The sequence below is a fragment of the Halichoerus grypus genome, chromosome 9 (assembly GCF_964656455.1).
Source record: "Halichoerus grypus chromosome 9, mHalGry1.hap1.1, whole genome shotgun sequence".
Classification (NCBI taxonomy): Eukaryota; Metazoa; Chordata; class Mammalia; order Carnivora; family Phocidae; genus Halichoerus; species Halichoerus grypus.
This window is the reverse complement of record NC_135720.1, coordinates 43,533,156-43,556,889: the sequence shown is the minus strand read 5'-3', so window position 1 is coordinate 43,556,889 and position 23,734 is coordinate 43,533,156. Positions and strand designations below refer to the sequence as shown.

General features: G+C 36.6%; 1 protein-coding gene across 2 annotated transcripts in view; it reads right to left on the bottom strand.

The window, feature by feature from the left end:
• Window positions 1–491: 491 nt before the first annotated feature.
• Window positions 492–23,734, bottom strand: part of CEP85L (centrosomal protein 85L) — a 176,697-nt gene continuing 153,454 nt past the window's right edge. For both annotated transcript variants that reach the window (XM_036121240.2, XM_036121238.2), the window contains exons 11-13: window positions 12,316–12,423; window positions 10,125–10,356; window positions 492–5,293 (exon numbers count right to left, since the gene is read on the bottom strand). In XM_036121240.2, the coding sequence (XP_035977133.2) occupies window positions 5,130–5,293; window positions 10,125–10,356; window positions 12,316–12,423 (504 nt within the window). In that variant the 3' untranslated portion in view covers window positions 492–5,129. The remainder of the gene's footprint in view (window positions 5,294–10,124; window positions 10,357–12,315; window positions 12,424–23,734) is intronic.

The following is a 23,734-nucleotide window of genomic DNA, read 5'->3' as shown; positions in this document are numbered from 1 at the left end:
CGGAGTAACCTTTTAACAAGGTTGTATTTGTGTATGTTTCAGTAAGGTTTCAACCTCTAATTAAAAGGGGGAAAATAAATATGATTTAACTTGCCAGCCCAACCTTCCAGCAATATGAAAAACTGAAACCGATGCTGTCTGTTGGAAAAGTAGAAAGAAAACTCTTGATTTAAATAGGGATTTTTAAAAAATTGAAAAGGGGGACACAGCACTATTAGCTAAAATAAATACAGGCATGCCTTTGTATTTATGGCACCTGTCATCAGAAAATCTCAGTGCCCTTCATGGAAAGACCCTGAGAAAAAACTTTTCAGTAACTGAAAAGAAATTGTAAGACAGACTAAAAGCAGAAGTACCCATGTTCTAGTCAAAGATTCTCTTGTGTGTTCATAGAAAGCTTTTACCTAAAAGTCAAGTCATTGAGAATTCAGTGGAGTCTGAAATTTTGAATACATTCTTATATTAACATTAGGCACTCCCAAAGACATACATCTTTTTATAAAAAATTTATTTCTCTGTAAATACAAATTCCAACATCACAAACAATAGTCCAGTGGAAAAATACTTAGCCATTAACATTGAAAACTTTTTTTAATTTAATAAATAGAACTTTGGCATTCAAAATTCTAGCTGTAAACCCTATTAAAAAACAAAAAAAAAATAACCCCTTTACAAAAAAAGAGGCAAGAATGATAGATCAGAAGGCATAAGCCAACCAGTGGCTTCACATTCTTTTTACAATAACTGTATTTCAATTAAGTCATGACCACTCTGTATTTACACATGAGGTATTCTGGGTGGTTCAAAAACTGAACCGAGTTTACAAACACCACCAGTCATAGTGACTGATTATACACTCTTCTGTGCTTTTAATGTAACCACCTCGCTAGCACCTTACTACTTCTTGTCATCACACCAATGTGATGCCAAATTTTATCTTTCTGTATTTAAATATTTATACATATATATACACACATATGCACACAAATAACTACATTCTGAAGGAGTTTCCTGCTCACTATACTGGGAAAAGGCTGGGCTCCAAAGACATATCCTCTCATGTTTCCTAAGGTATCTAACCTAGTAATGAAAACCTGTTCCTTGCTTAAGAAAAAAATCCTTAATCAAGTCTATTTACAGAAGAACAAGGTGCGATAATCATCAACATTCTTATAACTCACATAAAACAGAAATGAATGCTTACTGTAGGCAAAAAGGCACAAAAGGTTCTCTCTGTATGCAGCTGCAATAGTGTTGTTAATGACTTATTGATTTGAAACTACATTAATATACTCAGTATTTCTTTTAAGTAACAAAAAAATGCAAAAGCTTTCCCCCTTCATGATTAAATGTATAATATTATCATACAGTAATATACCACCATGGCATCTTGGGGTAAAGTTGGAAATTATACTCTTTACACCAAATAGGAAATCATTTTTCTTGTTTTGTGAACACTGAAAATTGTCAAAAATGGGAACAAAATGAATTAACTTTGGCTTTGAGAGCTATAGCTACTGGCAGTTTCAAATGATATAGTCTGAGTGAGCATGGTTATGAGAATTGCTTATTATTGTAATTACATATCTACAATGATAGAAATCTACATCACAGAATGCCAATAATCCAAACTAAAGGTGTGCCTGAGCTGAACTATGCTATGTAAAAATACAGTCCCAAATTCCCGGCTACTAAGTTATTCAATGAATTATTACTGATATTGAAAGAACATTTTCCCAATAAAGTACTTCCTTTAAAAATATCCTTGAAGAGATTTCTAGTAATGTCTTGAACTATGACAAGATTAATTTATAAGCTCATTACTGAATCAGAAATGTACAATATCCATTTTAGCAACACTTTGCAGCCCTTGAGATTGTCTTTAACAAGCTACTGAAAGAAGTCTAATTCAGTGAGTAAACTGTCATGACCAAAATAAATTTCATTAAAAATAATGTTGTTAATAGTAAATACTGAATCCCATTTCCAATATAAAAAGGGACCACACTTATTTAAAAAGAAATCCAGGAATGACTTAACCTAGTCACTACTTAAGCTTTCAAAATTAGAGGCCACTGAAAATTTACTAACAGTTTAACTAAAGTCATCCTTCAGACATCAAATGAAAAAAACAACTAACTATTGTGCCTTTGATTCAGTTATTTTTATCTGCACAGGTAACTGGGTCTTTTATTGAGATACTGTTACTTTATCCCTGCTCGAATAAGCTCAACTTCAAAATCCAGAAGACCAATAATAAATGTTAATACTGCATAAGACACTTCCTAAGAAGACAAGCATTGAACTCACAAAAGCATAATTAAAAAGTTTTCACATCTAAGGAAATTATCAAATACGTTTAACTTCAAAATTTAGGTTAATTTTCATCTCAGACATATATCAGTATAATAACTTCTGAAAACATCCTAGTTCAAACTAGAATAAGACACTATAGTGCTTCTATTTGCCCATCTTACTTGACCTAACAGTAAAATCTTTGTTTTCAATTGAGATATCAATATTATTATATTCTAACAGAAGAGGTTATCTCGGGAAAGGGAAATTTTCTGAAAAATAAAATAAAAATTAAATACTGACAAATTAGAATACTACTATTTCATTTCCCCAAAAATATTCCAAGACTGTCTACTTAATACCTAGGTCCCTTCACGAACTCCAGACTCCAAGAGATTACTTTTGTACTTTTGTAACTCAGGGTTATATTTAAACTTATACTTACACTATCACATCTTATTTTCCTTTTTTATTTATGGGGAGGTAGACATTTTGGAACTGAAATACACCAGTAGTAGTTTGTCAATTTTCTAAATTAACACATTTTTACCTCAAGACATGTGAATTAAGTCAAATTCTGTAAGTTTTAGAAAACTTATTTAAAAAATTAAGTATTTTATCCTAAGCCAGAAAAAAATATGTATCTATAGTAAATTAAAGCAATGTTTAAGTTTGTTTAAAATAATAATAACCATAAAACTCCAAAACATATACTAAAAACCTAGAAGACATTAAGAACCTAGTGACCCAAATCAGTGATTATTTATGCACATTAGTGCTATCATCTTAGGGTGCCTTTACTTCCAAAATTGTGGAGGTATGACTAGGTACTCTGGTAGGGGGCTGGAGTTTCTATTCAGAGAGAACATAAAAATGTTGTGTGCTGCACCGTGGCTTATCTCGTTCAGATGCTATTATCTACTTAATATAAAGGCCCATTTTTACAGATATTTTTACAAGGCAGGATTCTTTTGCATCAGATTTTTGGTATAAATTTACTACTCCCTGATTGTCTTCAAACCACCAACATTAAAAAACAATTGAACAAATTAGAATGCCACATTCTTACGATGACTTTTCCTTATTAGGATAGGTACTTGGAATGCAGAATCACATAATGCACTGATTTCTTAGTGCCCAGATCCTAAGCAGTAAGAGTAGGGAGGGCTCAGGCACTGAACAAAAGGAAAGTTTGATGTCCTTACAATGTATTATAACCAATTGTTGTAACATAACCACAAAATAACTTACTGAGCGCTGCATATTAGCCAAATTCTGAACTGAATGTCTTCCTGGGTAGTTTCCTTGAAGTTTTTATCCCACATATGTTTTCACTGCTGAAAATATTTAAGGAAAATCTTTTCTAGGAGCAGCCTTTCTACCAGTATATAAGCCTGGCAAAAAAACCAGACATGTGATCTCCTCTTGCCCCAAACAGTATTACCTGCTGAAGTCACACCCCTTATTCCTTCTCCCTCTTACTTAGTCTTGACCTACATGAGACCGGCTGCATCAAGAAAACAAACCAGTTTGTAAAGAACAATGATCGCCATAATTAAGTATATTCAAAAGAATGTAATAAATGCTCTGAAGGCAATAAAATATGTAGTCCTTCCAAAACTCCAACTAAAACAGGAAAATACTCATTTGGAAGTTTAAATAATTGTATGTCTACTTAAAAATCAGTTGCATCTCATAATGATATCCTGCACTCCAGAAGAAGAAATAACCTTGTCTTGTATGAAAAACCCTGTTTTTAATGTACTTGACCTAATACATGTAATTGAAATATCACCTGGTTTTGATTTTGTTTTACGTTTGTGATAATTCCGATATAAAGAATACAGGTTGGCTTTTTCTTAAAGTAGTTTTAACTTTAAGACATACAAAACTGTTAAAATGTAAACATTTGAGAATTGGATAAATAAACTATTGTTCCAGAGTGACTTTTTTAATCCTTCTTTTACAATGGCCTTAGAAGGTTAGCATTAATTCTTTATGGCTTTGTTTACATTGATACAAGTGAAAAATTGTAAATAGTAAGGGACATGTTAAAATTAGTTCAAGTTGTGTTAAGTTGCCTTGTGATATATAAACTGCAATGCTAATGAAAAAGATTATCACATAACATTTCATACCTCGAAGGCAACCCACAATCACTCTGGAAAAATAGCTGACCTATCTACAGTGCTAACATCAACCCAACCCCACAACCTCATCATCTCAGCACAGTGGTTGTCTGAAAGACAGATGGTTCAAAAGACAGCTGTACTACTATTAAAACACTCGCCTGCTGTTGGAGCTCTTGTGCAGCCAGCCCTTGAAAACCCCAAAGTACAACACAAGCTTCTACATGAAAGAAAAGAAATACAAGAATAAACAGTGTGTGCCTTTCTTAGAAGCTTTGCTTTGACCTTAGAAATCCTTATAATTTTGTGAATACACACACACACACACACACACACACACATACACACACACACACAACCGCAGATAAAAAGAAATCCTACCCCTTTATCTGAAGGGCACTCTTCACAGCTTGGTCCTACAATCAGTAGTTTGAGAAGACAGATTTTTTTTTTTCCCCCTTTATACACTTCATCACATTTTTCTAATAGTAATTTGGTTTTTTGGCCTGATTAGATAAGCCCCTTTGAAACCTCATCAAATCCCCTTTCTCCCCCAGTAAAACAAATCCACAGAAAAAAAAAATCCTATGTGTAAGTGATATGTCACTTGCGACTTTCCATTATGGCTCCTAAAAAGAAATATGAAGAACTGTAACACAGCAGCATTTAACAATGGGTCATTATTGCTGTGGGACCAATAGTTGATCACTGGGTAATGCAGTTGTCTCCCATGTCCTGGGCATAGCGGTCTGATATTGTAGTCCTTAATTCATCGATGTCCCTCCGTAATTGGCATACATCTGACAATTTTTTAGTGAGTGTTTCTGGGCTATAGTCATTCTCAGTCTCTTCAGCTGAACAGTTCATTGCTGTGGAAATAAAATATGGAGAACGTCTCACACTTTTTTTGAATAAAGGCATTTTAGGATTTTTAACTTCAGTATCATTAGAAATACAATGCTTATGCTGAATACCAGTCAGGTTCAGATTTACATGATGTATCATTCAGTATTAAATAGATCTTATTTACTTGCTCCTTTTAAATTTTTGCTAATTAAATTGCATTAAATCCATACAGTAATACACACGTTTAACATGTTTAAAGGATGACAACATTCCAAAAGTAGGAAGAAGCATGCTCTAATAGCTCTCTTCAAGCTCAACTACAGCACTCATTCTGACTTGATAAAAATCTGAAAATCACTTCTGTATTAAGGAGTGATAGCTTAAATTTTTATAGACTGCAAAATGGGTTTATTGGCATGAAAGCATAAATTTCCAAAACATATGGGGTGTGTGTGTGTGTGTGTACGGACCACTACAACCCTACCCAATTGAATTGGGCTGATGGCTAGCTGCCCAATGGCTGAATGACTGAGGGTGAGGCCCTGAGGCAGTTGGCTTGTAATTATTTATGTCAGTTCCTCTCTTTGTCAGCACATCTCAACATAAAAGCAGATGGAGCCAGTAATTGTAAAATAAATCTTTCCTTATACCTTCACTGGCATTGGTAGCTTATTGGAGGTGTAAGACTGAGATTAACTTATATGTTATTTTAACAAACACTAACTGAACACCTGCTATGATCCAGGCACTACGCTAGATGCTAAGGCCAGCAAAATAATGGATGTAGTAGTTTATTAATGATTTACATATACTTCATAAACAAGCACAGTCAAGTATTGTAGGTGTCCTACCACCATACACAAGCTACAATGGCACAAGGAAGAGAACAACCAGCCTAACTGGAGAGGGCACAGGTTCACTGGATGGGCCAAGGATGCAGAATGAATAAAGGTACAAAAGCAGAAAACCAAAGAATCTGAGAAACTTCAAGAAAATGAGTAACAAGCTCTAAAATGGCAGAGCACAAATTATGAAAGGCAAGGGTCAAGAAATAAGGCTGAAGAGGCAGGTGGGAACTACCTATTTCTATTTTAGGGGACTGTAAGTATTAGGAAATCAGAATCACCATTAGGTTAGATCACTCTGGCAGCAATGTGAAAAAATTTGGATTAGTGGGGGAAAGTGGGCAAGACAGTTGACAAAGAGACCAGTCCAGGTGAAGACTTTGAAAGCTTGATTTAAGGCAATAGGGCAATGGAGATGTAATGGGAGGAATGAATGCTAGGAAGGGACTGGTAGAAATGATAGAGCTCAACCATCATGAGTTGTATAGGGGTTAGGGACTAGGCAAACGACATACCCAGATGAAGGAAAGAGTAGGGTGGAGAAAAATCTGGATTAGTGTGACAGGTGGATAGAGGTGCTACTCACTGACAGGAGGAGCAGGTTTAGGGAGGGAAGAAAGGTAGGTTCTCTTTTGGATATAGTTGAGTCTATGATGCCTATTGAATAACTGGTTCTAATATAAGGTAAGTATAATCAAGAGCCCAGAAGGGACATTCTAGGCAGGGTAAGAGATAAATGTCTGTATGCACTAACAGAAAACAAAAGGACTTGGCTAAGATTACTGAGAGAAAATATATAAAAAGAGAGGCAAAAGCATCCAAATTTTTGAGGAATAAATAAAACTTTCACTGTTTACAGATGACACTATTTGCAGAAAACCCTGAAGACTACCAAAGAACTGATAAATGAATTCAGTAAAGTCACAGGACACAAATTATACAAGTATAAAGAAACCTGCTGCATTTCTATACACTAAGAGTGAAGTAGCAGAAAGAGAAATTAAAAAAACAATCCCATTTACAGTTGCACCAAAAAGAATACAATACCTAGGAATATACTAGGAGGTGAAAGACCTGTATGCCCTAAACTATAAAACATGGATGAAAGAAACTGAAGACAACACCAACAAATGGAAAGATAAGCCGAGCTCATGGATTGGAAGAAGTAATATTGTTAAAATATCCATACTACCCAAAGTAATCTACAGATTTAATGTAATTCCTGTCAAAATACCAATGCTTTTCACAAATGTTGTGAAATAATCCTAAAATTTGTATGGAACCACAAAAGACCTCAAATAGCCAAAGCAATCTTCAAAAACAACAAAGCTGGAGGTATTGTAATCCCAGATTATAAGACATACTACAAAGCTGTAGTAATCAAAACAGTATGGTACTGGTACAAAAACAGACACATATATCAACAGAACAGAGAGCCCAGAAATAAATTCATGCTTATATGGTCAATCTTTGGCAATGGAAGTAAAAATATACAATGGGGAGAAGACAAATGGTCTTTGGTCCACTCAACAAATGGTGTTGGGGAAATTGGACAGCTACATGCAGAAGAATAAAACTGGACTGCTTTCTTAGACCATACACAAAAATAAACTCAAAATGGATTAAAGACCTAAATATGAGATCTGAAACTATAAAACTCCCGGAAGAAAACACAGGCAGTAATTTCTTTGACATCAGCCATTGAAACATTTTTCTAGACAGGTCTTCTCGGACAAAGGAAACAAAAGCAAAACCAAACTATTGGGATTATACCAAAATAAAAAGCTTTTGCACAGCAAAACGAAAACTATCAGCAAAACAAAAAGACAATCTATAGGATGAGAGAAGATATTTGCAAATGATATACTGGATAAAGGATGAATATTCAAAATATATAAAGAACTTATACAACACAATAACAAAAAACCCACAAATAATCCAATTTAGAAAAAGAAACAAAAAAAATCAGCAACAAAAGATTTCTGGGACACACTAATAATTTAAATGGCAGAGAATTCCAGAGAAGACTAAGACTCAGCAGTCATAAAGGCAGAAGTAGAACCTAGAGAACGAAGTCATGGAAACCGTGGTAGCAGAGCATTTTAAAAAACTAGGGTGGGGTGAACAGTGTCAATGAGCAATGGATGGAGTGAGGAGACAGGGATTCAAAATAATCCACTGGTTTTTGACAAATTAGCTAGCTGGTCAAATTTTCACAGTACCAGGATATAAGGTAAGGATTATGGGGTTAAACTTGAAAGACTGGAAGGGGTATACACTGGGAGGTGAATGTGACAAAGTTCTTGAATCTCTCTTTTTATTCACATTTGGATAGTTCTCTTAACCTAATTACTGGAAAAGTTGACAAATACTATATGTAGAAGAATACAAATGCAGAAGGTTACAAAATAACTGAAGGGGTGACCATCTCTAAAATGGTGAAGAGAATGAGTCTTTTGTGTGTGAGCTTTTACTGCTAACTAAACCACCCCGTGTTGACCTGGCAAACCTCTCCGACTCTAAGATTCAAGCCGAACAGCAGAGCCTTCACAGCCCTTCCCATTTAGTTAGTTTTCCCCTTGGGCCCCCATTGTCCTCCGCCCACATCTCAATTATAGTACTTATCACAATGCTCTAGTAATTTAGTTTGTGTGTGGGCCAAGGGCTGTGCTCAACTGCATTATCCGCACCTTAGTATCTGGACTATATAAAGCATTTAATAATTACTTACTAAGTCAATATACTTACACTTTAAAGTGTTTCTTACATGCCCACACATATGTATACACATATCTATGAAGTGGAAGGGAAAATGCTGCTGACATCTCCGAGCACAGTTACATGTTTCATTTAACAAGGGCTACACTTTGATGGAAAGTATTCTTGGTTTTGTCAAAATAACTATCATGAAGCCAGATGGTAGAATCTTTTTGATGAAACTAAATAAAACTAGTGTCCACTCTAGTCACATATTAACCATATTATTAGGCAATTACTCAATACAACATAGTAGGTACATAAACCTTACGGTCTTATTCCAATCATATCTCCTTACTTATGCCCGTTTCTTCTGTATTAAAAAGAGACCAACATATCAATATTATAGTAATTTAGAACCACATGCAGAGATGTGTGTTTCTGCAAAAGCAGCACAGAAGGGAAACTAGGATATTCCTGTGGCAGCTCTCACAACTATGTGTGGAAGAATATGGAACTGAGGAACAATGGGTGGGTGTCATATTGAAAGAGACAAGGCCAGACAGAGTGTATATGCATGACAAGGGCAACAGATCTATAAGCCATGAAAATTAGCTCTTGTGACAGCATGGGTAGTTATATATATATATTAAAGATTTTATTTATTCATTTGAGAGAGAGCACACAAGCAGGGGGAGAGGCAGAGGGAGAGGGAGAAGCAGACTCCCCACTGAGCTGGGAGCCTGACGTGGGGCTCGATCCCAGGAAGGGATCATGACCTGAGCCGAAGGCAGATACTTAACCGACTGAGCCACCCAGGCGCCCCAGCACTGGTACTTACATTAAGCAACTGCCACAGACATACACTGTATAGGGAAAGCAAAGGAGTAGCTTCTCTCAAATATTTTACCAGCAGACAGATGCTGGATCATTAACTTATACATTTAACACACAAAAGCCAATAGAATCATTACTTTTAGAAGAGTAATCAGGAATATCACACCTAACTACCACTCCAGTCACATATTAACAGATTACATAGCTCATCCACACAGGTAGATCTGTAGGCATTCTGCCAGGTGGCAGTCCATATCAACTATGACCCTGCTCACTTCTCTAAGTATGAGGTAAGTTCTAGCAATGAAGTAATAACAGGTATTCACAGACCTATAGATTTATTCAGAGATTTATAAGTCTAAGTAGGAAAGGAGATAAAAACAAATGAGGAAAAGGCAGTAAGAGGTTCCTGATTCATGAAGACAGGTTTCTAACTGCTAAGCAATATAGTAAGGACAAGGCATCAGCGACTTACATCTGATTCCCAGTAATAATGAAAGATTAGGCTCCTTGCCCTGAGCACGCTGATTGAGAATACTACACAATGCCTTCAAGTCAAACAAACAATAGGACATCTCCTTGAACAGCTGATCAATCACACTCAAATCGGATAGTGGCCATTTGGTAAGTACTGTCTGCTGCCTGGATTGGTCTGCTTCCTGGCCCTGATCCAATAAAGAGCACGTCTCTTCTGTTTGCCTTTGGTTCTGCAAAGGATAAAGAAAACATAAATCAGGTTGTTAGAACAGAGAAAGGGTACTCAAAGCCATGCAGTTGTCTGAACATTATCCCCCATTTATAAACAAAATGGTGGAGTCATATTACATACACATTAACCAAATTTAACTGCATACACACAGTGGGGAAAAAAAAAGGAATTTAAAATAGTGGAAATGAAATGATTCAGTGATTCCTCTGTGTCATCTCATGCCCTAGGGTAGATCTGAAAGGGGCAACAAATCCAGACTCACTTTCTAGGAGTATCTCATGCCACATAATGTCACATAATAAGCATCTTGGTTATATATGTATTCTTCTATAATGAAATTTATCCCAAGAACAAAAAGAACTATGAAGAAATTTTAAACCTCATCCTATAGTTTTACCGTTAGTAGCAATAATGATTTAGTTACTTTGAAACTATCTGTTGCATATTGAGAAAAAAGTATCTACATTATGTTAATGTTGATAGGAACTAAAATTTTCAGCATAAGAGAAAAAGAAATGCAAGTATAAAATCAAAGAAAGGAAAAAAACCCTAACAATTTTGAATTGTGAAATTTGAATTGGAAGTATCAATATGAACTCATAATTTATTACACTCAGAAAAATATACCTTCACTTCATCCCCAAAACTGTCACCATCTACTTCTCATTCTGAAAACTGCTAGAGGCAATTTAATTAGCCTTCCAGTTGGAACTGTATTTCAAAATAACCAAACAGCCTGCATTGATGAGGAAAAGATTTTTTTTTAGATGAATGCCAGCTAATAAATGTAAAAATAATTAGAAAAAAATATGATTCTTTTAATCATGTAATGATTTAGACAATGATCATCAGTGAATACTAAAACCATCAAGGGAAAGGGTACTGATAAACGGCCATATTCACAGTTACCTAAGTATCATTCCACAGATTACCTGCTATTTGCAGAGGCCATAATGTGACAATGGAAAAAATTAGTCTGTTACCATTTTAACCCAGTGAGATCAGTATTTCTGTCACTTACAGTGGGATAACCAAACATAAATAATTTGATGACATGAACAACACCTACAAAGTCTTCATGCCAAAAAACGTTTGACTTGACTTCATGGTATCTTTAGCTCTTACTTCTAGGTTATAAGAGATAGAGGGGGTAGAGAACAAGATAAATGACACCATAAGAAAGCAATCAGACAAATCTAGAAGGCCTGATTATCTATAAGTCTTTAAGACAACAGGCCCAGATTTGTCAACAGGTCACTAACATGGAAAAAGTGAGAAATTTTATATGACAAAATGCAACTCAACTTAATGGTCTTTGATTGAATGTTGGTTTCAACTGTCATAAAAAGCATCTGGGAAAGAAGTGGGGAAATTTTGGTACAGACTAGGTATTATCAAATATTGAGGAATATTATTCTTACTGGGTTTGACAATGGTGGTACAGTTATATGAGAAATGTCCCTAATTTTTGGAGATGCATTCTGGGTATTTAGAGGCAAAATGTCATGATGAGAGTTAAAAAACTATCATAAGTATTTTTTTTTTTGTAAAACATATCCTTAAATGCAAGTCAAGTGTGTCATCTTGTAATTAAATGAAGAAAGTGTGACCTGTTCCAATGATGAAGTGTCAACACTGCAACTTCCTTAAGGATTTCCAAAGGTAATTTTATTTATGTTCAATTTATGCTTTACTGAATTACTCTGGGACCTAATCTCTATATAATATTTGACTGTGTTGCAGTTAAGTCTGTGAAATTATATTCTGAGACATAAGGAAAATAAAAGTTTGCCTTTTAATTATAATTTTGTAAGAAACCTAATGGATTTAATTGGCGCACCAAAATCAAGTCTTCAACTAAAAAATGTTCTATGAATATGTACAAAATAAGTATCTGCTTTAACTTGAATAAGTACTGTATCGTTCTTTGAAAACAATTTGAATTTTTTCTACTCACATCAAGCAATGTTTTTGTTAATCTCTGTAGGTTTCTTTCTTTCTTTTCCAGCTCTTCCATCATCTTTTGAGTAGTTGATTTTTCTTTAGAAAGTTTCCCTTGCATAGACTAGAATAGAGAGAATTGGAAAGCAAAGCATGTTGTTAATGCTAAAAGCTAAATGCAGAGAGGTAACTAGGAATATGGGCTCTGCATACTTTGGATCTGTCCTCCCTACCCCTTGGAAGATGAAGTCTTCACTTTTAAATCAACCCATATTGCTCTAGAGTGGATGTCAGCAAAGGGAAAAACAAATATTCACCTTTACCAAGAAAGTTTTTAATCTGGGAAAAACATGTTAAGCTGCTGTTTAATGCTATGTTACAAACAGTTCTTATTTTATTAATTTTTTTGTTTATGCATTCAGAGTGTATTAGCAAATCTATACTTCCCCCTTTTTTTCTTATGGTTAATAGGACAAAACTATTTATGATAAGATTGTAAGACCATCCCCACATTTTCTATTATTTGAAACACAGCTAAACACACTTCTCTCAGTGTATGGTATTCCAAGCAGTAGTTATGATGTTGAATTCAGGCCAAAGGTTTATTATGAAACTTTAATAAATGAATCTCTTAACTCGATTATAAAATCACAAATTATCCAGAACAAGATACTATTGTAAGAAAATCCTGAGTGCACCAAAGCAGTATATAGGATATCTTGAGTACTCGGGTCATTTCAGCTCTTAAGTCTGGTTTTCAGCTACACACCAAAGAAAAACTTGTCATAAACTCTGTAGTTATCAGTGATTTCTAGGTGTTTCAATCAACATTTTTTCCTTTTGTGAAATCACAAGATCAATAAACATATAATAAGAGATTTATTTCCCCCTCAGGACTGTATTTATTTATTTACTTTAAATTTTATTTTATTTATTATTATGTTATGTTAGTCACCATTACAGTACATTATTAGTTTTTGATGTAGTGTTTATTTAGTCTCAATTCTGAAACTACTTCAGAATGCTGACTACCGAAATAGCATACCATCCACTAGGAAGGTTTTTCTCCCCCTCACATTATCTCTCCCTAGAATAAGAGAAGATAGCTGTCACCATGGGTTGAGATAAGACTGTAAATAGAAAGCAGTTTTCTCAGAAACAGATATTCAACCAAGTAGCTCTTGCATTTGTTTGCTAAACTCTATAAAAAACTTTACATTTAATAACTCGCAAGTTGGATACAAATGAATTAAGCTCTGTAACAAGTATATATTTCCTTCCAGGATAAACTTTATACTCCACAAAATTTAATCTCATAGCACAAAGTCACATGGGCTTTCTAAGTATGTATATTTCTGGATTCTGAAATTCCTTTGTAACTGCATGTGAATGAATCAAAAAACCCTATTTGACTAAAGGATATACAGGGATTTATTCACCTAGTTGAAGATCTATGCATACTGGCACAACATGATTGACTGGAATCTAGAATTCATCCTAAATTTTCTTAACATTTGTGACTGTTTACTTTATCAGAACTGTGGAAGAAAGGCACCACAGATTAACTACTCTAAATCTAACATTTTAACAATGAAAACTGACCCTGAGAGGTATTTTCACAATGCTGTAATAGAATTCTTTAGAAAATTCTAGTGTTTTATATTTTTACCAATTCAGAGTCATAATGAATGTGACTAATAATTAGCTAGCAAATGTTTGTATATAAGACTAAATTTGAATCAGAAAGATTTGAACAGAAAGAAACAGAAAATTTTCTCCATCAGAATAAATCAGAAATGTCTGGCAGTACTGCTATTTGTCACAGGAAAAAATCTGGATTTAGATTTGGGAAATACATCAAGCTTAAGATGTTATGTTGGTTGGGCACAAGGGTACTTATGAATTAGTTCTTTAATAGGGGAAGCAGTTCACAGATAAGCTTATCCTAAAAGTTCCATATGCTGTACAATTTCTAGAACAGTACGAGGGTATGAGTGCCATAGTAGTCTGACACAACATTCCACCTAGAAGATTATTTCTTTATTCTAAATTGTATGAAAAAGCCTATGTTTAAAGTTTAAGAAAAAAAGAGAAAGGAAAATTTCTATGAAGCTTAGAATGGGATTACTAAAATTAAAAACTTTAATTTTCAGATGTCTATATTATCTCTTTAAATTTCCAGTTAATAATCATGTTTTTAAAAAATTCTAAGTTACTAACCCACAGATATTTATCACAATTATTCTTGAAGCTGAAAAATGGTTTTAAAAACATTTGTTGCTTTGATCTAAATATCTAGAAATTGCTGTCTTTTGTCCCATATACAAAATAGCTCAAAGGAAGGAAAGACAGATGTGTCTTAGCCAACAATTTTATACTACCCAAACCCAATTTAAGAGAAAATATTTTGATTGAAAACTTACGTTAACTTATATTATTTTACTATATAAACACACAGAATCCCCCATACATGCACATGCATGTGTGCATACATACACACACCATACAAGAGTTTCATTAAAATTCTTTCATGCAATTATTCATTCAGCAAAAATTATAGCCAAGCACAGTCTGTGCACTGGACAATGCATCAGTGAAAAAAAGTCAAAACTGCTGGTCCTTTCATAACTTTTACTAGGAGGTAAATAAAGATCAAGGAAAATATAATAGATATGTAAGTTACATAGTATTATATATTAGAATGTGACTAGCTCTTTGGAGAACAAATAGAGCATGGCAAGGGAGAGGAGGCTGGATCTCAAATGGGGTAAAGTACAGGCTCATGGAAAAAGGTGACATTTGAGCAATGTCTTGAAGGAGGTGAAAGATTACATCTCATAAGATATCTACAGAGTGTTTCAGTCAGTGCAGAAGTTCTGAGGCAGATGGTGTCTTCTGTGTTTGAGAAAAAGCAAGAGAGCTAGGGTGGCAGAAAATAGAAAAAGATGAAGTCAGAGAAGGCGGGCGGTACAGAGAACAGATTGTGTGAGGCCTCATGAGCCAGTGTAAAAACTTTGATTTTTACTTTGGAAAAAATGAGGAACCACTGAAAGGTTCTGAGAAGAAACATGATCTGGTTTTTGTTTGATAGGTTCCTCAGGCTAATGAGAATAGTCTGTAGGCAAGCAAGGATGGAAGCAGGCAGAAATCATCCATATAAAGAATAAAGATGGGGTGGACCAGGGTAGAAACACAACAGAGGCTGGGAGAACGAGTCAGATGCTAGATATATTTTGAAGGTAGTAAGATTTGTTCACAAATGTGAGGCAGAAGAGAATCAAGGATAAGTCTAACGTTTCTGGAATGAGCAAATGGAAGGAGAGATGGCCATTAGTAAAGAAGGAAAACATGGAGGGTAGAGCAGGTTTTACTATTTTCTGTTTGGGGAGGGTGAGAAATTCAATTTGGACATATTATGTCTGATATATCAAGTGGTGCTGTTGAGTAGGCAGCTGGATATACAAGTTGTAAGGTCAGGGGAGAATTATGAGCTGGAAGAAGTTAGGGAGGAGCGAGCACACACATTATATGTAAAGCCATGAGATTGGGTAAGATCACTAAGACAAGTACTGGTAGAGAATTCTAGGAAAGAAACAAACCCCTTTTTTTGAAATATGATACAATTTTTCAAAAACATTTTACATGTCTTCAAAATAAACTTTAAGTTAAATATCACAAATGAAATTAAACTTATCCCTAAATTATAAGATAGAAGAATTTCTAATAAGGTATTTTCTCCAATTTTTATATACTATACTACTAACCTGCCTTTATCTTTATTATAAAAGGATTTGTGCTACAGGTGTTAAATTTATTGTGTCTAGTTAAATAAATCAAACAAGAGAACAACAACAAAAAACTTTTTAAAAAAAGTTCTTCTGAAATTTTTTTGGTTAAAATTTTATTGTACATATTTCAATGATCTAGAAACTAGGTAAAGTCAATCACTTTATATTTATTTAAATTTAAAGATAAACAGATAAAAGGCTCCATATTGTTATGATTCTATTAATACAAATACACTATTCTTGAAATAATGTAACTATAACAAAGGTAAGATAAGAGTGCTACTATCATTAGAAATAGCAATAAAGAACATGCACACTTAACAGGTAAGGTAATATGGCATCTAGAAAGCATTAACAAGGGGAACACATTCTTTTTTTTGCAGGGAGGGGGGATGGATTCTTTGAATGAAATTTAGTGATACTGTCTCTCAACACCTTTTAAAAAAAAGTAGTTAAGGGGCGCCTGGGTGGCTCAGTCGTTAAGCGTCTGCCTTCGGCTCAGGTCATGATCCCAGGGTCCTGGGATCGAGCCCTACATCGGGCTCCCTGCTCAGCGGGAAGCCTGCTTCTCCCTCTCCCACTCCCCCTGCTTGTGTTCCCTCTCTTGCTGTGTCTCTCTCTGTCAAATAAATAAAATCTTAAAAATAAATAAATAAATAAAATTTAAAAAAGTAGTTAAGAAAGTTCATCTCCTACATGAGGCCACTCCTTCAAGACTGGGAGAGGGGGCTGTTTATCTAATGTATAGAAACAAACACAGAAGAGTAAAAAAAATTTTTTAAAAACAGAGGAGTATGTTCTAAATGAAAGAAAAAGATAAAATCTCAAAAAAAAAGACCTTAATGAAACAGAGATAAGTGAGTTCAAAATAGCAGTCATAATGATGCTCACCAAGGTCAGCAAAACAATGTATGAACAAAGTCAGAGTTTCAACAAATAGAAACTATAAGAAAGTACCAAGCAGAAGTCACAGAGTTGAAGAATATAATAATTGAACTGAAAAACATAATAGGTTCTATAGCAGACTGGATGAAGCAAAAGAATGGATCCCTGGGGTACCTGGGTGGCTCAGTCGTTAAGTGTCTGCCTTCCAGTCAGGTCATGATCCTGGGGTCCTGGGATCAAGCCCTGCTTCGGGCTCCCTGCTCAGCGGGAAGCCTGCTTCTCCCTTCCCCACTCCCCTTGCTTGTGTTCCCTCTCTTGCTGTCTTTCTCTCTGTGTCAAATAAATAAATAATAATAATAAAAAATCTTAAAAAAAAAAAAGAATGGATCCCTGAACTCAAAGACAGGGCAGATTTCATTCAATCAGAGCAGCAAAAAGTGAAAGAATGAAGATGGCTTAAGGGACTGAAAGGACGATACCAAGCAAATAAATATTCAGATTATAGGGGTCCCAAAAGGAGGAGAGTGAGAAAGGGGCAGAAAACTTATCTGAAGAAACAATGGCTGAAAATTTTCCTAACCTGGAGAAGGAAGCAGACATCAAGATCCAGGAAACCAAGAAAGTTCCAAATACAATGAACCCAATGGAATATTACTCAGCAATATAAAAGAAGGAAATCTTGCAACTTGCAACAGTGTGGATGGACCCTGAGGGCATTATGCTAAGTGAGACAGAGAAAGGCAAATACCATGTGATCTCACTTACCTGTGAAATCAAAACAAACAGACAAACAAAAACCCTCAGAGATAACAGAGAATGGATTAGTGGTTGCCAGAGGTGGGTAGGTGGGGTGAAAGGATGGATGGGTGAAGGGGGTCAAAAGGTATAAATTTTCAGTTATAAAATAAGCCCTGGGGATATTACTATCAGGCATGGTGTCTACAGTTAATATTGTATTGTATATTTGAAAATTGCTGAAAGAGTAGATCTTAAAAGTTCTCATCACACACACACACACAAAAACTGTAACTATATGGTAATGGGTATAAACTAGACTTATTGTGATCATTTCACAATATATAAAATATCAAATCATTAGATTGTACACTGGAAACTAATATAATGTTATAGTCAAATTGTATATCAATAAAAAATAAGTTCACAGGTAAAAAAAAAGTGTATACAGTTAATAGTAACAGCATAAGATTTTTTTTTTTTAAGATTTTATTTATTTGGCAGAGAGAGACAGCGACAGAGCAACACAAGCAGGGGGAGTGGGAGAGGGAGAAGCAGGCTTCCCAGGGAGCAGGGAGCCCAATGTGGGGCTCGATCCCAGGATCCTGGGACCATGACCTGAGCTGAAGGCAGACGCTTAATGACTGAACCACCCAGGTGCCCCCAGCATAAGATTTTGTAGTCAGACAAAACTAGGTTCTGGATCCACAGCTTACATGCTGTGCAACCATAAGGATGTTATTCAACCTTTCAGAGTTCGAATTCATCCGAAAGAATTTCCAACCTTGTAAGGTATTGTGAAAATTATGCAGCATGTATGCAGACATTTGTGGTGTCTGCCTATTCAAAAATCCTATGAGTCATAAGCATCATATTTGTAAGAATTTTGCATCTCTTGGGGCACAGGTTCACTGGATTGGGCTGAGTAAACATTTGACCAAACCTGAGGAACTGGTACCCAGAGTCTATGAGTCTCTCTCTGTGTGACTGGAAATGAACTATAGAACTTAGGGGCTGTAGGGCAGCTATATTTTGTCATGTGAGCTAAAGAATAAAGGAAGCGAGTCTGCAGAGAAAAGAATGAAACACACTGCAATGAGAGAAACAACAATGCCTCTTCTTTCTTGAAGCCAGGTTTTATTCCTACTCATTGGTTCCACAGTATCTCTGCATTCTTATATCACAGTAGATTCTACCAGTTTTGCTTAGGCTAAATTCAATTGGTTCTGTTGCTTATAACCAAAAGGCCTAAATGACTTTTACCTGGTACAAAATATTTATGCAACACTAATTCTTTTCTTCTTATACTAAATATTAAAAAGAACCCATTTCTTATATTAAGTCATCATGATGTACATTTAAATATCTTACAATTTTGTCAATTATACTTCAATAAAGCTAGAAAAAATAGTAAGAGCCCATTCAAAAGTCAGCATTGTGGGCAAAGGTTTTTGGTCTGTTTTGTTCACTAGTTATTCCCAAAAAGACTGCCTGGCCCATGGTAGAAACTCAGTTAACAGTTATTGAATGAAAAAGCATGAAAAAGTAATTAACACCTAATTTAGTTTTTAAGTAAAAGGCTATGTTCATTCATTCAAAAATAGTTACTGAGCATCTTTTATACACAAAGCACTGTGCTAAGTGCTGAACTGGATAAGACTGCTCAAAAAGCCTAGTACACCTATTACAAAGCCCTTAAGTAAATGTATCAGAAAACAAAATCAGGCACATTATTTAATCTCAAGGAGCTAATAATACCACTATATTGTAGAGTGTAATGTACTAAAAAATTTCACTTTGGAGACAAAATTTCCAAATTCTATTTCTAGGCAACTGAATGCAAAGTGTTTTCCACAAGACTAGCTTTCTGACATGCTCCAGTTTAAGTATCTTTCATTCCAGGAGAAGAACACTTAAAACAAATCTTTCCCCTAAGGCTCACATAAGGAAGAGATCAGACTAACACTTCTCTGGTGCATTTTTGCCTTTCTCTTGGGACTTTTCACTTTGAAGCAGCTAGGAGCAATGCCAAGAGCACAAACTCTGAGGTCAGACATGAATTAGAATCTGAGCTGAGACCTTAGGCACATCTTTTTAAATCTTGGCTACTTCATATATAAAAAGACACTCTTACATTGTAAGCTTACTATTGAGGTTTAGAAATAATAAAAATAATCAGAAAGCACCGTTCCTGTAACATCTAATATCATCATCACCAGCATCATCACTGATACCTCTGTACTTAATAGGGGCTCCATTTCTCACTTTAGCCTAAGTGTGGAGAAATATTAAATCCCTTTTCTTCCTTTTTGCATATGAATAAAAAGGAGAATTTTCAAAATATTTGTAAAAACTAAGATTACAAAATAAGGAATATGCAAACACCATAAAAATTGCTATTTTTTAGGTTTCTGTTTATAATAATCCAAGACCATGTACAGCTCAAATTCCTGTAAATTAACTATCATCTTACTATCTGATGTAACTTTAAAAACAATCTGCCTGAGAATTCTGCTTCCAGCAAGACAGCATGAGGAGCCTTTCAGACCCACTCCTCAGTGAAAATTTTACTTATTTTTTTAAAGATTTTATTTATTTATTTGAGAGACAGAGAGAGAACATGAGCAGGAGGAAGGGGCAAAGAGAGAGGGAGAAGCAGAATCCCTGCTGAGCTGGGAGTCCGATGTGGGATTCAATTGCAGGATGCTGGGATCATGACCTGAGCCAAAGGTAGACACTTAACCAACTGAGCCACTACCCAGGTGCCCCCTCAGTGAAAATTTCAAAAGAGCACATTTAAAGTTTCTGTAAATGGTCCTGTGAGTAAACAGAAAATTAATAAACTTATATTCAAGAAAATCTATTAAAAGTAAGAACAGCAAAGTCTATAGTATTTGAAACAAAATCCAGTCCATCTTTATGCTCTCATAGCTCAGCAAGATGGAAATTCCACTCCAGACTGGGACAGCCAATAACACAAGGCTCCCCTTCCCCCCCAGCTCCCAGTTATAAAGCTATCTTCCCAGGAAGGGCGGGACATCAGCATTTCTTATCCTGCCCTCAGCTACCTGGACCTCAGGCTAAGTTCTAGACAAGTACAGCCAAAAGATGTGGACCCCCTTCTTCTGCCCAGGACCCCTCATGGGAATGAGGCTTTACCTTGGGTACAGCACCACAGAGAATACTGGGGACCTGATTGCCCTTGCCTTGGCTTCTGTGGCAGGGGTTCCACACTGGGAGAAGCAAGCCAAGATGTAGAGCTACCGCCCACTCTCCTTCCACTGGATTTTTACCTTCTAGAGAGTCACTCAGAAGTCATTGTTCCCACCTGCATTGACCTGGCTCAAAGATTTTCCCCGGGGAGAAGCAAGTCACAGAACAGAGAGTTCTAAATGTCTCTCTAAAGGACCTGAATTCGGGGGATTGGGAAAAGATGGCGGAGGAGTAGGGGACCCTATTCCAACTGGTCCCCGGAATTGAGCTGGATATCTACCAGATCACTCTGAGCACCCATGAAATCAGCCTGTGATGTAAGAAGATCTGGATCTCTACAAACAGAAGATCGCAGGTGGTTGGTTTCGAGGTAAGAAGCAGGGAGCCGTGATTCCGCAGGCAGATATCGGAGAATAAACGGCAGCGGGAGGGTGCCTGGCCATGGGGATCCTACACCGCTGGTGAGCGACAGTCTCACGCGCTGGGGACGGGGCACAGACTCGCAGAACGGTAGCGGCAGGGAAAGGACTTTAGGGCAGCCCCTGGGACAGAAACCCGGAGTGGCGGGGTTGCACGTGTGAACTGGGAGTGGCTGGCGGTTTTAGAAGCACAAAGGGCAGAGACGTGCCCCGACCTGGAGGCAGGACTAGGAGCCCTGCAGAGGGGTGCACAAACCAGGACACTGCAGTTTATAGCAGCACAGACAGAAACGAGAGACAGTGGCCTGGAAAGCTCACTGAAGGACAGACTGTGATCTCTCTGCTCTGAGGCAGAGGGTTGGAAACGGTCTCTTCTGCTCTGACTCTCGGAAGAGACACAGAAAGCCACCAGGGAAAGCCGCAAGAGAACAAAAGCCCCAAAACACCGGTTCCCACTGGGCCCAACCCCCGTCACAGGGGGGCAGGGCAACTCTGCCCAAACAGGGTTGCCTGAGTAACAGCACAGCAGGCCCCTCCCCCAGAAGACAGGCTGGAAGAACAAGAGGCCAGCAACCTTAAGGTCCCTAGAAAACAGGTGCATCTTGCTTGGGTTGTGGTCAATAATTTGGACTCTATACATTCCCTCAAACACCCCTCACCAGAATGACAAGGAGGAGGAACCCCCAAAATAGGAAAGACTCAGAGGTTATGACTTATGCTGCAGATTTACAAATGGATGCAGATATAACCAAAATGTTGGAGATGGAATTCAGGCTAGCAATTGTGAAGACAATAGCTAGAATGGAGAAATCAATTAATGCCAACATAGAGTCTCTAAGGGCAGAAATGAAAGGTGCATTGGCAGAACTTAAAAAAATGCTATCAATGAGATCCAATCTAATCTAGATAATCTAACAGCTAGGGTAAGTGAGGCAGAAGAACGAATTAGTGGCCTGGAAGACAATTTAATAGATAAAAAGGGAAAAGAGGAAGCCAGGGAAAAACAACTCAGAATCCACGAAAATAGAATCAGAGAAATAAGTGACACCATGAAGTGTTCCAAAGCCAGAATAATTGGAATCCAGGAGGGGGTGGAGAGAGAGAGAGAGGACCAGAAGATATATTTGAGCAAACTGTAGCTGAGAATTTCCCTAATCTGGGGATTTCCCTAATCTGGGGAATGAAATAAACATTCGTGTCCTAGAGGCAGAGAGGACCCTTCCCAAGATCAAGGAAAACAGGCCAACACCCCAGCATGTAATAGTAAAACTCGCAAATCTTAGAACCAAGGAAACCATCTTAAGGGCAGTTAGGGGGAAGAGATTCCTTACGTACAGACGGAGGAACATCAGATTAACGTCAGACCTATCCACAGAGACCTGGCAAGCCAGAAAGGCCTGGCAAGATATATTCAGGGTACTAAATGAGAAGAACATACAGCCAAGAATACTTTATCCGGCAAGGCTTTCATTTAGAATGGATGGAGAGATGCAGAGCTTCCAAGACCTGCAGAAACTGAAAGAATAAGTGACCATTAAGCCAGCCCTGCAAGAAATATTAAGGGGGGTTCTATAAAAGGAGAAAGACCCCAAGAGGGATATACAGCAGAAATTTACAGGGACAATCTATAAAAACAAGGTCTTCACAGGCAACATGATGACAATTAATTCGTATCTTTCAATAATCACTCTCAACGTGAACGGCCTAAATGCTCCCATAAAACAGCACAGGGTTGCAGATTGGATAAAAAGACAGGACCCATCCATATGCTGTCTAGAAAAGACTCGTTTTGAACCTACAGATACATCCAGACTGAAAGTGAAGGGATGGAGATCCATCTTCCATGCCAGCAGACCTCAAAAGAAAGCAGGAGTAGCAATTCTTACATCAGACAAATTAGATTTTAAACTAAAGTCTGTAATTAGAGACACAGAAGGACACTATTCTTAAAGGGTCTCTCCAACAAGAAGATCTAACAATTTGTAAATATCTATGCCCCCAACATGGGAGCAGCCATCTACATAAGGCAACCGTTAACCAAAATAAAGAGTCATATTGATAACGATACATTAATTGTAGGAGACTTCAATACTCCACTCTCAGCAGTAGACAGATCATCTAAGCAGAAAATCAACAAAGAAACAAGAGCTTTGAATGACACACTGGACCAGATGGACCTCATAGATATATACAGAACATTCCACCCTAAAACAATAGAATACTCATTCTTCTCAAGCGCACATGGAACTTTCTCCAGAATAGACCACATACTGGGTCACATATCAGGTCTCAACCGGTACCAAAAGATTGAGATTATTCCCTGCATATTCTCAGACCATAATGCTCTAAAACTGGAACTCAATCACAAGAAAAAATTTGGCAGAAATTCCAACAC